Source organism: Panulirus ornatus, chromosome 3 (genome assembly GCF_036320965.1).
Source record: "Panulirus ornatus isolate Po-2019 chromosome 3, ASM3632096v1, whole genome shotgun sequence".
NCBI classification, from domain to species: Eukaryota; Metazoa; Arthropoda; class Malacostraca; order Decapoda; family Palinuridae; genus Panulirus; species Panulirus ornatus.
The window spans coordinates 27,074,261-27,091,783 of record NC_092226.1 but is presented as its reverse complement, the minus strand read 5'-3'; the positions used below and the strand labels follow the sequence as shown (position 1 = coordinate 27,091,783).

Here is a 17,523-nt window from a genome sequence, read left to right as displayed (position 1 = left end):
AGAGAGAGAGAGAGAGAGAGAGAGAGTCTTAGTATGCAAAGCTGGTGAACCCAGGTGCCAAATGTAAACATATGATGCCAACCACATATCATTAGCTATTTCTATACTAATTCCCTCAAGCTGATACTAATGAATCATTTGTATGAATAGCATGATAAGAGCAAACTAATTGGTAACTTGAAGTTCAGGCACAGAAAGCAAACAAATGTAAAATAAACAGGGTAGCAGCCCACGTCACACAAATGCAGCAGTTGTAAAGAGCATATCTTTTAAACTTGATGCCAATGAATCACTCTGAACTTTTGCAAATTGTCAGAAGGATGTTAGTGGCATGAACTTTTACATGGTTTCCTTTTATTGCAGTATAAATATCACCCACATAATAGAAAAATGAGTCTTTGGTCAAACCTGAATATCCTTGAATTTTGGAGTTTAGAAAAGGGAACCAATTCCAGAAATTTAGGGGTTATACTGTGCAACTAATCCTTAGGGATTCTTCTAGGGGAATTTAATTTCCCAAAACATAACATTTTTTTTTTTTTTTTGTCACTGTCTCCCGCGTTTGCGAGGTAGCGCAAGGAAACAGACGAAAGAAATGGCCCAAACCACCCCCATACACATGTATATACATACGTCCACACATGCAAATATACATACCTACACAGCTTTCCATGGTTTACCCCAGATGCTTCACATGCCCTGATTCAATCCACTGACAGCATGTTAACCCCGGTATACCACATCGATCCAATTCACTCTATTCCTTGCCCTCCTTTCACCCTCCTGCATGTTCAGGCCCCGATCACACAAAATCTTTTTCACTCCATCTTTCCAACTCCAATTTGGTCTCCCACTTCTCCTCATTCCCTCCACCTCCGACACATATATCCTCTTGGTCAATCTTTCCTTACTCATTCTCTCCATGTGCCCTAACCATTTCAAAACACCCTCTTCTGCTCTCTCAACCACGCTCTTTTTATTTCCACACATCTCTCTTACCCTTACGTTACTTACTCGATCAAACCACCTCACACCACACATTGTCCTCAAACATCTCATTTCCAGCACATCCATCCTCCTGCGCACAACTCTATCCATAGCCCACGCCTCGCAACCATACAACATTGTTGGAACCACTATTCCTTCAAACATACCCATTTTTGCTTTCCGAGATAATGTTCTCGACTTCCACACATTCTTCAAGGCTTCCAGGATTTTCGCCCCCTCCCCCACCCTATGATCCACTTCCGCTTCCATGGTTCCATCCGCTGCCAGATCCACTCCCAGATATCTAAAACACTTTACTTCCTCCAGTTTTTCTCCATTCAAACTTACCTCCCAATTGACTTGACCCTCAACCCACCTGTACCTAATAACCTTGCTCTTATTCACATTTACTCTTAACTTTCTTCTTTCACACACTTTACCAAACTCAGTCACCAGCTTCTGCAGTTTCTCACATGAATCAGCCACCAGTGCTGTATCATCAGCGAACAACAACTGACTCACTTCCCAAGCTCTCTCATCCCCAACAGACTTCATACTTGCCCCTCTTTCCAAAACTCTTGCATTCACCTCCCTAACAACCCCATCCATAAACAAATTAAACAACCATGGAGACATCACACACCCCTGCCGCAAACCTACATTCACTGAGAACCAATCACTTTCCTCTCTTCCTACACGTACACATGCCTTACATCCTCGATAAAAACTTTTCACTGCTTCTAACAACTTGCCTCCCACACCATATATTCTTAATACCTTCCACAGAGCATCTCTATCAACTCTATCATATGCCTTCTCCAGATCCATAAATGCTACATACAAATCCATTTGCTTTTCTAAGTATTTCTCACATACATTCTTCAAAGCAAACACCTGATCCACACATCCTCTACCACTTCTGAAACCACACTGCTCTTCCCCAATCTGATGCTTTGTACATGCCTTCACCCTCTCAATCAATACCCTCCCATATATTATATGTATATCATATATTATCCGCAAGTAAAGAAAACTCCTAAAGGTCATCATGAAAGGGGTTTAGTATCCCCTCAAGGCACTGAATTCTAAATTTTTCCATTTATTGAGCTCTGTACTGCAATATCAGCACCTTCTTGCCTCACTAGTTACAATAATGCACTACAAATTTCCATATTAAATGTTATTCTTAGTCGGTTTCCCCTGGTATCTCACCTGTATTTTGCCATTCTCTTAACATGCTTCTCTACTTACTTCAGTTAAATCTAATGCCTAAACTAATTTCTGGATTTTTTGTCCTTTTCTGGTAACTTGTACCTCCATGTTTGGCAAATGGTCTTCCATTCAAAAAAATATTTTGTATTTACACCTGGCTAACATCCATTTTATAGCTTCCCTTATCTGCATAGTAACTCATTTTTCACTTATCTCCTTCAGAGTCACAATGTCCTCCTTACATCTTACCTTATCTAAAACATGCATTTTCATTGCCACACAGCTGTCCTGGACAATATTTGCCCTTTCAACTCTTGGGCAGATCTGTTAATCTGCCACCTTAGCACATACAGAGTAATCCATTTCAATATCCTACGATCTTCAATTTTTCTCAGTTTTAAGGCTTTCAAGGTCTAAGATCTTTTCAACAGAAAAATACAAAGAGAACGCTATAACACTAGTTCGTACCTATCTCTCTATCAAAAATTCCTCTCAGCTTTCCCCTCTCCTTTGACAATTCTGTGATTCTAACTCTTGACCCAATGAAAGTACTTGGTATGACTGTACAATCCACTGTATCTTAGGAACCCCATAGTACAGTAATAGCAAAGTCTACCTCTAAGAAACTGAGAGTCCTGTTTAGATGATCAAATTTCTTTTCTTCTGAACAGTTGTTTCATTTATATAAAGGATTGGTCCATCCTTATATGGAGTACTGTTCTCACATCAGGGATGGCTCTAGCTCTGCATCCTTCCTTGAAAAAGTTGTTAAAAGCAGTCCAATTTGTAAACTCTTCCAGGTTAACTTCAAAACTTGACTCACTTGCCCTACACTGCAAGGTTGGTTCACTTCCCCTCTTCTTCAGGTATTACTTTGGTTTTTGCTCCCCAAAACTGGCTTCTTGTGTGCCGTGTTACATGATTACTGTGTAGCCACTGGCAACTCAAGGGTGGGTTTTTCTGATAAATGTTTCTTTCCTACATCTCAAAGCTTTAGAACTCTCTACCCTCTCATGTCTTTCCTAATAACTATGCTGTAGCACATTTTAAAAGACAGGTTCTTCACTTCCCCTAAAATTCATAAATACCTTCCTTTGTCTCTTCTTTTTCCCTTCCATTAACCTTTCCATATTTCAAATACGGCCCAGTCTTGATATGAACTTTTGTCCATGACTGGGGCCTCCAAAGTAAAAAAAAAAAAAAAAAAAAAAAAAAAAAAAAAAAGAAATTGATACACATGCACATTATTTCACATTGCTTTGTGGTTTCTCACTGACCAAAATACTGCAAATACCATGCTACACACTATGTCTATAGACTTGTGGATGCATAATGGGGTTCTCTCATTAATATATTTTTCTGCTTACTTGCTTCAAATTATGATACTGTGTTGTTCGCTGAGAGTGAAGAGGAGTTGCAGAAGGTTGTGTGTTTTATTATGTGTAAGCAGAGGCAACTGAAGGGAAAAGCAAGTAAAAGTAAAGTAATGGTGTTTGAAAGGAAGAGTGAAAGACATTTTGTAAAACAATATAGAGTGAAACAAGAAAGTGTTCTAAATTGTACTTTGGATTTAGGGTGGAGAAGGACTGGAAGAGGAGACAGAATCAAAATATTTAGGAGCTGTCCAAGGTAAGTTTGGTGATATGGAAGGAGAGGTAAGGGAGAGAGCAGTACAGAGTTGAAGTCATTGGGTCCTTCAGCTGAATAATGAAAGATGGAGTAGTATGGAGGTAGAGAGGATTAAGGGACAACATAGTCCTCCCAAAGCTGACCTATGCAGCCAAAACATGGACATGGAATAAGTCACAGAGGTGAAGAATCCAGGCTGTGGAAATTAGCTATTTGAGAAGAGCATGTGGTGTGACTAGATGCAATGAATAAAAAAAATCAAGGGGTGTATGAAAGATGTGATATGGCAGGGAATGCAAAGGGAATGAACTGTGGAATGGTAGAATGCATGAAACATAATACTTTGAGATAGTTTGGGCATGTGGATAAAATGTAAAACTGAGAGTTTACAAGGAGAGTGTATAACATGGGCAAATAGGGTGGAAGAATACGGGATGGAGAGAAATGGTGAAGAATACGTGGAAAGGTGTATGTGAGGGAGGCAAGTAAGGACAGGGGTAAGTGGAGACTCTTTTGCCACAGCCACCCCTTGATGGGAGTTCCTGGAGGGAACGGACATCAGAGATATAGATGGATAGATAGGAATCATATTTCACTTTCAGCAACCAATGATATCTTTGTGGTTGGTTGCATTAACTATCAGATTCATGAAACATGCAAAAGAACTATAAAAATATTTTCTAATGAACTGGACTTCCATCAACAGGATAATGTTTTGGCATTTTGTATGCATTTGTCAGGATTATCTTGTCTGGAAACCAACATGATAAATTTGTAGATCCAGAAGCACTGCAAGCTGGTATCTATGAAGAATTGGAATACGCTAAAAACAAAAGTATCTTATGAAACATACTTTGTGCAGGCTCAGGTGAAGCTTGCTGAATGCTATGCTGTTTACTAGGTGGACTTCTGACACTGGCTGAAGTTGATGGAGGCAAGTCGTGGGAAGAGGACGGGGAAACAGCAGGAATCTGACTTATGCATGTAGTTAAACTCCCACTTGAACCACCTATGGGAAATTGAAGATTCATATAAAGTAATATATGTGTCCAATCTATCCATATTATGATGACATAAAAGCAGGGTGATATATGCAAATTCTTATCCACATAAAAAATTTCAGCATTGAGTACATGAAAAGCATGTTTTTGAACTAGACCCCACACCTGCCCTCCATCATGAAATTCCCATAACAAATATGTTTAATTTAGTAAGTGGTGCAGGTAAACAAATAGCTGATAATGACACAGTCATATTAAAAGTACATAAAAAAGGTAACCAAAAATTGACCAGTAGATTGTGAAAAATCTTACTCAAAAGCAAAGCTACACTGCTAATAATACAATAAACCATTACTTTACCCTCCTCCCTATAACAATTACCATAGCATCACTGCACAGCCTGAGCAATTCCTCCAATCAGTCTCGGACTTTAGTGATCACTGGAGGAAAACCCAAATGTACAGAGGAAGGTGGACTGGACAACAGATGAGGGCAAGTGAGGAGTATAGCTAAAAACACAAGCTTTTCACATACTCATAGTTGACTTTTTGAGTCACTCATCACATTTTACCAGAGAAGTGTATGGTGCAGGAGTATCTCTTCATCTGGCTACTAAGCAATGTAAAGAGACAAGTCGTCTCTTTGTAATAAAAGAAGGCTTTCAGGCAAATATCTAGTAACAAAAGTCTCACTGGACTTGCAAAATGTGTTTGACAGAAAGGCCTGAACTGTGGAATACTTTCTCAAGTAGTAGACCCTATAATCAATACTTCTTTGGTTGAACATAGTAGTTTTCTGAATCAGTAGTAAAATTCATGTCTTTGAACCTGGAACAAAAGATTAAGGACTAACGAAATATTTATAGCTGTAACATCAGCTGTGCATTTAAGAACTGCCATAATGCCAAAACTGGAAAAAGCATATGATGTTTCCAATGTCTCCTTATCAGAAGTTTCCAGACCTACACCTTAAACAGTTTGAGGTGAAGCAGTTTTATCACAATCTACAAACAGAAAAATCTGACTTCCCCCAACATACCAAAAAAATTCAATCTATCTCTAAACAGAATGTAACTCTGACCCTATATCCAGCAGCCATCCCTACTCACATCAATGTTTTTAATGTCATACATAAATACAACATTTTTCACTTCACATTGAATCTAAAACCTTATCCAAAGACCAACCAATGCCCTCCTAACTGGGTTTATCTAAAGTGAAAACATACTTTGACTATCTCAATTGAGCAATGTTAGAAAAACACCAAACTCTAACTTCATGGGCTTCACCTATGATGCCCTGCATAACAAAACACACACTTGTAATTGTCTTTATTGCTTTCACATGGCAGCATCAGGAATAAACATTCAGTGGTCTAATTCATGCAAATCCAGTTTCTAGCTGTCATGAGTATGTAATGAAACATACTACCATCCATTGCTAAGCCCCACAAATTATTTCATGGTTTACCTTAACTCCTTCATGTGCCCTGATGTAGCCTATAATAGTATGTCACCCTTCTAAACCTATATACCATATCATGCCAATTCAATTCTATCCAGTGTAATACTCTTACCCTCCTGAATGACCAGACACCAGTACAACACCATAAGGCCTCCTTCACTTTATCCTTCTACCTCCTCCTTGGTCTCCACTTCCATAGTACTCCCTCTGACTCTGACATAGATTCTCTATGCTAGCCTCTCTTCACTCACTCTCTACACAATGTTTGGCCCTCTCAGGCTCTGTCTCCATCTTTCTGAGTATTTCTCAAACACATTTTTCAAGGCAAAAGTCTAATCCACATACTTTAAACCCATCCTGAAATCATAATGCTTCTCTAAAGTTGGCTCCTCTGTGCATAACACTTTTCTCTCATACACCTTACCTGTCATACTCAACAGACTGGTACCTCTATAAGTCATATACTCAACTTTGCACCCACCTGTGCCTCTATACAAGGGCATTGTACAAGCATTCTGCCAGTCCTCAGAACATCGGTTCTTAGCACCTCACCTTGGGCCATACACATTTCAAACAGCTTGACTAATCAATCAACAACACAGGTACCTTCTTTCTTAAGAAGCTCATCTGCAATCCCATCTACTCCAGGCACTTTACAACATTCCATCTTGCACAAAGATTTAGCTACTTCCTCTTTGCTCACCACACCATTCACTCTGACTTTCTCAATCTAAAAGTCATCCCATCTCACACTCACAACATATTCCTCCTTATCATGTTAGACTTTCTGCAGTCCAAAATACTCACTCCTCTGTGTCACATCTTTCTTTGTTATCCCTTCCCTATATGCTCTCCTCTCTGTCATATCCATCTGTCCTGTTTTTTCTCACAATATCTAAAGCCTTCTGAAACATTTTCCCATTCTCTCTGATGTTCATCGACACCTCCCAATCTCCCAATTGTCCTCTCATCCAGTTCTTATACCTCTCTCTTGATCTCCTATCACTTTCTTTTGTACTACTTCCAATCACTAGCGTTCCTTCCATGCAAATACCACCCATGCATATTTTTCTGATTCACTTGTGATTTAGCTTCCTGCCTCTACCATTCATTACCCATTCTCATGTGTACACATACCACTTTTTACACGTCACAAACTTCAATACTTTTCCTCAAATGCATTCCTCTCCCCACATTATACTAGCCTTCACTCTATCTCTTCTGGTACCTCTGCAGACACAGAGAATCATTGAATTTTAGGGAAAATAAAAACATATTCTGGAAGGAGGTAAATAACGTGTGTAAGACAAGAGAACAAATGGGAACATTGGTGAAGGGGACAAATGGGGAGGTAATAACAAGTACTGGTGATGTGAGAAGGAGATGGAGTGAGTATTTTGAAAGTTAGTTGAATGCGTTTGATGATAAAGTGGCAGATGTAGGGTGTTTTGGTCAGGGTGGTGTGTGAGGTGAGAGGATCAGGGAGAATGGTCTGGTTAAGAGAAATGAGGTAGTGAAAGCTTTGCAGATGATGAAATCCAACAAGGTGGTGGGTTAAGATGGCATTGCAGTAGAATTTATCAAGAAAGGGGATGACTTCATTGCATATATGGATCAGGATGAGGTGCCTAAGGATTGGTGGAATCTATTCCCTTTGCCTTTGTACAAAGGCAAAGGGAATAAAGGTAAGTGTTTGGACTACAGAGGCATAACTTTGTTGAATATTCCTGGTTAATTGTATGGGAGGGTATTGAATGAGTGGCTAAAGGTTTGTATAGAGTGTCAGATTGGGGAGAAGCAGTGTGGTTTCAGAAGTGGTAGAGGATGTATGGTTCAGGTGTTTCCTTTGAAGAATGTATGTGAGAAATACTTAGAAAAACAGATGGACTTGTATGTAGCATTTATGGATCTGGAGAAGGAATATGATAGAGTTGATAGAGATGCTCTGAGGAAGGTATTAAGAATATATGGTGTGGGAGGCAAGTTGTTAGAAGTAGTGAAAAGTTTTTATCGAGGATGTAAGGCATGTGTATGTGCAGGAAGGGAGGAAAGTGATTGGCTCCCAGTGAATGTCGGCTCGTGGCAGGGGTGTGTTATGTCTCCATGGCTGTTAATTTATTTATGGATGGGATGTTTAGGGAGGTGAATGCACGAGTTTTGAAGAGAGGGGCAAGTATGCAGTCTGTTGTGGATGAGAGGGCTTGGGAAGTGAGTCAGCTGTTGTTCGCTGATGATACCATGCTGGTGGCTGATTCGGGTGAGAAACTGCAGAGGTTGGTGACTGAGTTTGGTAAAGTGTGTGAAAGAACATTGAGAGTAAATATGAATAACAACAAGAATAATAGGTTCAGTAACGTTGAGGAACGAGTTTACTGGGAGGTAAGATTGAATGGAGAAAAACTGGAGGAAGTGAAGTGTTTTAGATATCTTGAAGTGGGCTTAGCAGCAGAAGGAACCATGGAAGCAGAAGTGAGTCAAAGGGTGGGGGAGGGGGAGAAGGTTCTGGGAGTGCTGAAGAATGTATGGAAGTCGAGAACATTATATAGGAGAGCAAAAATGGGTATGTGTGAAGGAATAGTGGTTCCAACAATATCATATGGTTGCGAGGTGTGGACTATAGACAGGGTTGTGCAGAGGAGGTTGGATGTGTTGGAAATGAAATGTTTGAGGACAGTATTTGGTGTGAGGTGGTTTGATCGAGTAAGTAACATAAGAAAGATGTGAGGTAATAAAAGAGTGTGGTTGAAAGAACAGAAGGGGGTGTGTTTAAATGGTTTGGGCACATGAAGAGAATGAGTGAGGAAAGTTTGAAAAAGAGGAAATATGTGTCAGAGGGAGAGGGAAAAAGAAGCGGTAAGTCAAATTGGAGGTGGAAGGATGGAGGGAAAAATTCTGAGTGATCAGGGCCTGATCATACAGGAGGGTGAAAGGTGTGCAAGGAATTGAGTAAATTGGAACGATGTGGTATACTGGGGATGACGTGTTGTCAATGGATTGAACAAGGGCGTGTGAAGCATGCCGTGGAAAGGTCTGTGGGGCCTGGATGTGGAAAGGGAGCTATGGTTTCAGTGCATTATTACACATGAAAGCTGGAGACTTAGTGTGATTGAATGAAGCCTTTTTGACTTCTCCTGGCACTATCTCGCTAGAAGAGGGGGGGGGGGGGGGTAATGCTGTCTCCTGTGTGGCAGGGTGGCAACGGGAATGGATGAAGGCAGCAAGTATGAATATGTACATGAGTATATATGTATATGTCTGTGTATGTATATGTATGCATATGTGCATATATATATATATATATATATATAGTCACCAGCTTCTGCAGTTTCTCACATGAATCAGCCACCAGCGCTGTATCATCAGCGAACAACAACTGACTCACTTCCCAAGCTCTCTCATCCCCAACAGACTTCATACTTGCCCCTCTTTCCAAAACTCTTGCTTTCACCTCCCTAACAACCCCATCCATAAACAAATTAAACAACCATGGAGACATCACACACCCCTGCCGCAAACCTACATTCACTGAGAACCAATCACTTTCCTCTCTTCCTACACGTACACATGCCTTACATCCTCGATAAAAACTTTTCACTGCTTCTAACAACTTGCCTCCCACACCATATATTCTTAATACCTTCCACAGAGCATCTCTATCAACTCTATCATATGCCTTCTCCAGATCCATAAATGCTACATACAAATCCATTTGCTTTTCTAAGTATTTCTCACATACATTCTTCAAAGCAAACACCTGATCCACACATCCTCTACCACTTCTGAAACCACACTGCTCTTCCCCAATCTGATGCTCTGTACATGCCTTTACCCTCTCAATCAATACCCTCCAATATAATTTGCCAGGAATACTCAACAAACTTATACCTCTGTAATTTGAGCACTCACTCTTATCCCCTTTGCCTTTGTACAATGGCACTATGCACGCATTCCGCCAATCCTCAGGCACCTCACCATGAGTCATACATACATTAAATAACCTTACCAACCAGTCAACAATACAGTCACCCCCTTTTTTAATAAATTCCACTGCAATACCATCTAAACCTGCTGCCTTGCCGGCTTTCATCTTCCGCAAAGCTTTTACTACCTCTTCTCTGTTTACCAACTCATTTTCCCTAACCCTCGCACTTTGCACATCACCTCGACCAAAACACCCTATATCTGCCACTCTATCATCAAACACACACATATATATATATATATATATATATATATATATATATATATATATATATATATATTTTTTTTTTTTTTTTTTTCTATACTTTGTCGCTGTCTCCCGCGTTTGCGAGGTAGCGCAAGGAAACAGACGAAAGAAATGGCCCAACCCCCCCCCATACACATGTACATACACACGTCCACACACGCAAATATACATACCTACACAGCTTTCCATGGTTTACCCCAGACGCTTCACATGCCTTGATTCAATCCACTGACAGCACGTCAACCCCTGTATACCACATCGATCCAATTCACTCTATTCCTTGCCCTCCTTTCACCCTCCTGCATGTTCAGGCCCCGATCACACAAAATCTTTTTCACTCCATCTTTCCACCTCCAATTTGGTCTCCCTCTTCTCCTCGTTCCCTTCACCTCCGACACATATATCCTCTTGGTCAATCTTTCCTCACTCATTCTCTCCATGTGCCCAAACATTTCAAAACACCCTCTTCTGCTCTCTCAACCACGCTTTTTTTATTTCCACACATCTCTCTTACCCTTACGTTACTTACTCGATCAAACCACCTCACACCACACATTGTCCTCAAACATCTCATTTCCAGCACATCCATCCTCCTGCGCACAACTCTATCCATAGCCCACGCCTCGCAACCATACAACATTGTTGGAACCACTATTCCTTCAAACATACCCATTTTTGCTTTCCGAGATAATGTTCTCGACTTCCACACATTTTTCAAGGCTCCCAAAATTTTCGCCCCCTCCCCCACCCTATGATCCACTTCCGCTTCCATGGTTCCATCCGCTGACAGATCCACTCCCAGATATCTAAAACACTTCACTTCCTCCAGTTTTTCTCCATTCAAACTCACCTCCCAATTGACTTGACCCTCAACCCTACTGTACCTAATAACCTTGCTCTTATTCACATTTACTCCCAGATATCTAAAACACTTCACTTCCTCCAGTTTTTCTCCATCTGGCAGTGGATGGAACCATGGAAGCGGAAATGGATCATAGGGTGGGGGAGGGGGCGAAAATTCTGGGGGCCTTGAAGAATGTGTGGAAGTCGAGAACATTATCTCGGAAAGCAAAAATGGGTATGTTTGAAGGAATAGTGGTTCCAACAATGTTGTATGGTTGCGAGGCGTGGGCTATGGATAGAGTTGTGCGCAGGAGGATGGATGTGCTGGAAATGAGATGTTTGAGGACAATGTGTGGTGTAAGGTGGTTTGATCGAGTGAGTAACGTAAGGGTAAGAGAGATGTGTGGAAATAAAAAGAGCGTGGTTGAGAGAGCAGAAGAGGGTGTTTTGAAGTGGTTTGGGCACATGGAGAGGATGAGTGAGGAAAGATTGACCAAGAGGATATATGTGTCGGAGGTGGAGGGAGCAAGGAGAAGAGGGAGACCAAATTGGAGGTGGAAAGATGGAGTGAAAAAGATTTTGTGTGATCAGGGCCTGAACATGCAGGAGGGTGAAAGGAGGGCAAGGAATAGAGTGAATTGGAGTGATGTGGTATACCGGGGTTGACGTGCTGTCAGTGGATTGAATCAAGGCATGTGAAGCGTCTGGGGTAAACCATGGAAAGCTGTGTAGGTATGTATATTTGCGTGTGTGGACGTATGTATATACATGTGTATGAGGGGGGGTTAGGCCATTTCTTTCGTCTGTTTCCTTGCGCTACCTCGCAAACGCGGGAGACAGCGACAAAGTATAAAAAAAAAAATATATATATATATATATATATATATATATATATATATAAAATTTAATGATACTCTCTCACCCCAACTCTCATTTGCCCTTTTTTTCACCTCTTGCACCTTTCTCTTGACCTCCTGTCTCTTTCTTTTATACATCTCCCACTCAATTGCATTTTTTCCCTGCAAAAATCGCCCAAATGCCTCTCTCTTCTCTTTCACTAATACTCTTACTTCTTCATCCCACCACTCACTACCCTTTCTAATCAACCCACCTCCCACTCTTCTCATGCCACAAGCATCTTTTGCGCAATCCATCACTGATTCCCTAAATACATCCCATTCCTCCCCCACTCCCCTTACTTCCATTTTTCTCACCTTTTTCCATTCTGTACTCAGTCTCTCCTGGTACTTCCTCACAAAAGTCTCCTTCCCAAGCTCACTTACTCTCACCACCCTCTTCACCCCAACATTCACTCTTCTTTTCTGAAAACCCATACAAATCTTCACCTTAGCCTCCACAAGATAATGATCAGACATCCCTCCAGTTGCACCTCTCTTGCAGTCTCTCTTTCGCGTGCCTGTCAATTAACATGTAATCCAATAACGCTCTCTGGCCATCTCTCCTACTTACTTAAGTATACTTATGTATATCTCGCTTTTTAAACCAGGTATTCCCAATCATCAGTCCTTTTTCAGCACATAAATCTACAAGCTCTTCACCATTTCCATTTACAACACTGAACACCCCATGTATACCAATTATTCCCTCAATTGCCACATTACTCACCTTTGCATTCAAATCACCCATCACTATAACCCGGTCTCGTGCATCAAAACCACTAACACACTCATTCAGCTGCTCCCAAAACACTTGCCTCTCATGATCTTTCTTCTCATGCCCAGGTGCATATGCACCAATAATCACCCATCTCTCTCCATCAACTTTCAGTTTTACCCATATTAATCGAGAATTTACTTTCTTACATTCTATCACATACTCCCACAACTCCTGTTTCAGGAGTATTGCTACTAGTTCCCTTGCTCTTGTCTTCTCACTAACCCCTGACTTTACTCCCAAGACATTTCCAAACCACTCTTCCCCTTTACCCTTGAGCTTCGTTTCACTCAGAGCCAAAACATCCAGGTTCCTTTCCTCAAACATACTACCTATCTCTCCTTTTTTCACATCTTGGTTACATCCACACACATTTAGGCACCCCAATCTGAGCCTTCGAGGAGGATGAGCACTCCCCATGTGACTCCTTCTTCTGTTTCCCATTTTAGAAAGTTAAAAAAATACAAGGAGGGGAGGATTTCTGGCCCCCCGCTCCCGTCCCCTCTAGTCGCTTTCTACGACACGCGAGGAATGCGTGGGAAGTATTCTTTCACCCCTATCCCCAGGGATAATGTATACATATATATATATATATATATATATATATATATATATATATATATATATATATATATATATATATATATATATGTATACATTGAGGTGTATAGGTATGTATATGTGCATGTGTGGACGTGTATGTATATCCATGCATATGTGGGTGGATTGAGCCAATCTTTCATCTGTTTCCTTGTGCTACCTCGCTAACGCGGGCGACAGCGACAAAGTATAATAAACATATGTTTCATTACTGTTTGTGTGTTATAAGGAGAGAGTTTTAAAATCACCTTACCCAGTCTCAACCTTGTATATAAAAGCACTGTCTTTATTCCTAAGTGTGTATGTACACACACACACACACCCTAGCCTATTCCAGGTACACATTTTATTCATCAGGCCTTAGGCGAAAAACGAACGATTGGGTGGACTGTGTAATGGCGGCCCAACCAGGCTTTGAATTAAGATGATTCGATCCTAGGCGACCCATGCATGCATGATGGTTGGTAATGCTAAACCTTAGGTGTGTGTGTGTGTGTGTGTGTGTGTGTGTGTGTGTGTGTGTGTGTGTGTGTGTGTGTGTGCATGTGTGTGTGTGTGTGTGTGTGTGTGTGTGTGTGTGTGTGCAATATTTCATAAACAAAAAAAGAAAATTACTCTGGTATTTCTGTGCACTGGGGGAGGCCAAGAAAATCAAATACAAACTAAAAGGTTCAGTAAGGAAACTAACCAAATTCAAATGTGTGTCCATAACAGGTCTCATTCAATATCTGGAAAGGGATGTATACCATTATTTAATACAACCAGACTGAGCAATATATAAAAGGAAGTATTCTGGAGTTTTAAATTAAAATAGTTCTTCATGCTTTGATATAAGGACTATCACACAGTCCGCAAATGATTCTGGAATCATAAAACATATGTTTGATGTTCTCGAGGCATGTGAAATTTGATAAGAATTCGTTTTTCAAATTCCTTCAGTACTAATTACTAACTTACCTTCACCCACCTATCAAATATGTATCAACATAAAATAATATCCTAACTAATACCCCATTCTAATACAAATAAATTCTGTTTCTCCAATAACAATTAAAGTGCAGAACTTCTATCATTGTACTATGGAATTACATGCAGATGATGTTCATACATTGAGTAAGTGACTAACCATCCTTAAGTGAACTCTTTTCAACATAAACTGATGAAACTTAATCATAGGTAGTTACAGACAGATCATACCTGAAGGCTGACTTGTATCCTTTTCAGAGGATGAATCTTTATCTCGTGAGCCTCCACCACCTGAGTTGTTGCCACTGACAGCAGGATTGATTTGAGGTGGATTGTCAGGATCAAAACGATATACTGACCCATCAGAATTCATATACGGCTGTCCACTCTAAAAAGATAGGAAAAAATTTGCCACTTTTTAAAATCATCGCCTCTTAGTATGCCTCATCAATAATGAAAAAATGTGAGTATTGAAAACTGAATAAGCTTTTCTCTCCCAGGCAATGTCCTTTTAAGGTTGATAAACATCTTACAGGATATCTCTAGGAAAATCAGGGTTAGGTCATTCCAACCCTCAGCACTTCTGATGAGGAGGAACCAGCCTTCCTTACTCTTTGCAAACCACTCAACCACAGTTGTGGCAACTTGCTTGATTTAAGTCCACCCTCAGCAAACAGAAACAACAAAAAGATACCATCATCAGCAAACTCAGTGATAGTCACTAGCAGCTCAGAGTATTTTCAAATTGAAGGTATCCACCCAAAAGCAGTCCCAATTGGTTTGGAAAAAAGGCTTTTTGATAAACAGAGAGGGGAAAGTAGGGTTGGTTGCCCCTGGAAAGGGGTCATGTGTAACACCGGGAGCCTTTCTAAAAGGGGTCCAAAGGAAAAAAAAAGTGGACTTAGCAGAGGATGGAACCATGGAAGCAGAAGTGTCAGGATGGGGCAGGGAGAAAAGGTTCTGGGAGCGTAGAAGAATGTGTGGAAGACGAGAGCGTTATCTTGGAGAGCAAAAATGGATATGTTTAAAGGAATAGTGGTTCCAACGATGTTGTATGGTTGCAAGGCATGGGCTATTGACAGGGTTGAGATGTATAGGTATGTATATTTGCATGTGTGGACGTGTATGTATATACATGAGTATGTGGGTGGGTTGGGCCATTCTTTCGTCTGTTTCCTTGTGCTACCTCGCTAACGCGGGAGACAGCGACAAAGCAAAAAGTATATCATTTTTTTTTATTTTGCTTTGTCACACATTATATATATATATATGTAAGGCATGTGTACGTGTAGGAAGAGAGGAAAGTGATTGGTTCTCAGTGAATGTAGGTTTGCGGCAGGGGTGTGTGATGTCTCCATGGTTGTTTAATTTGTTTATGGATGGGGTTGTTAGGGAGGTAAATGCAAGAGTTTTGGAAAGAGGGGCAAGTATGAAGTCTGTTGGGGATGAGAGAGCTTGGGAAGTGAGTCAGTTGTTGTTCGCTGATGATACAGCGCTGGTGGCTGATTCATGTGAGAAACTGCAGAAGCTGGTGACTGAGTTTGGTAAAGTATGTGGAAGAAGAAAGTTAAGAGTAAATGTGAATAAGAGCAAGGTTGTTAGGTACAGTAGGGTTGAGGGTCAAGTCAATTGGGAGGTGAGTTTGAATGGAGAAAAACTGGAGGAAGTGAAGTGTTTTTAGATATCTGGGAGTGGATCTGGCAGCGGATGGAACCATGGAAGCGGAAGTGGATCATAGGGTGGGGGAGGGGGCGAAAATTCTGGGGGCCTTGAAGAATGTGTGGAAGTCGAGAACATTATCTCGGAAAGCAAAAATGGGTATGTTTGAAGGAATAGTGGTTCCAACAATGTTGTATGGTTGCGAGGCGTGGGCTATGGATAGAGTTGTGCGCAGGAGGATGGATGTGCTGGAAATGAGATGTTTGAGGACAATGTGTGGTGTGAGGTGGTTTGATCGAGTGAGTAACGTAAGGGTAAGAGAGATGTGTGGAAATAAAAAGAGCGTGGTTGAGAGAGCAGAAGAGGGTGTTTTGAAGTGGTTTGGGCACATGGAGAGGATGAGTGAGGAAAGATTGACCAAGAGGATATATGTGTCGGAGGTGGAGGGAGCAAGGAGAAGAGAGAGACCAAATTGGAGGTGGAAAGATGGAGTGAAAAAGATTTTGTGTGATCAGGGCCTGAACATGCAGGAGGGTGAAAGGAGGGCAAGGAATAGAGTGAATTGGAGCGATGTGGTATACCGGGGTTGACGTGCTGTCAGTGGATTGAATCAAGGCATGTGAAGCGTCTGGGGTAAACCATGGAAAGCTGTGTAGGTATGTATATTTGCGTGTGTGGACGTATGTATATACATGTGTATGGGGGGTGGGTTGGGCCATTTCTTTCGTCTGTTTCCTTGCGCTACCTCGCAGACGTGGGAGACAGCGACGAAGTATAAAAAAAAATATATATATATATATATATATATATATATATATATACCGGAGCGGGGGGCTGGAAATCTTCCCCTCTCATTTTTTTATTTCTTTTTTTAATTTTCCAAAAGAAGGAACAGAGAAGAGGACCAGGTGAGGATATTCCCTCAAAGGCCCAGTCCTCTGTTCTTAACGCTACCTCGCTATCGCGGGAAATAGCAAATAGTATGAAAAAAAAAAAATATATATATATATACCATGGAAGTAAGGGGAGTGGGGGAGGAATGGGATGTATTTAGGGAATCAGTGATGGATTGCGCAAAAGATGCTTGTGGCATGAGAAGAGTGGGAGGTGGGTTGATTAGAAAGGGTAGTGAGTGGTGGGATGAAGAAGTAAGATTATTAGTGAAAGAGAAGAGAGAGGCATTTGGACGATTTTTGCAGGGAAAAAATGCAATTGAGTGGGAGATGTATAAAAGAAAGAGACAGGAGGTCAAGAGAAAGGT

General features: G+C 40.9%; 1 protein-coding gene across 26 annotated transcripts in view; it reads right to left on the bottom strand.

Annotated features, from left to right (window-relative positions):
• The window catches only part of enc (R3H domain containing protein encore), a 944,198-nt gene that overhangs the window by 156,639 nt on the left and 770,036 nt on the right, over positions 1 to 17,523 (bottom strand). For all 26 annotated transcript variants that reach the window (XM_071685668.1, XM_071685684.1, XM_071685751.1 and 23 more), the window contains 2 exons: positions 14,835 to 14,991; positions 4,682 to 4,837 (listed from right to left, as the gene is read on the bottom strand). In XM_071685668.1, coding sequence (XP_071541769.1) covers positions 4,682 to 4,837; positions 14,835 to 14,991 — 313 coding nt within the window. The remainder of the gene's footprint in view (positions 1 to 4,681; positions 4,838 to 14,834; positions 14,992 to 17,523) is intronic.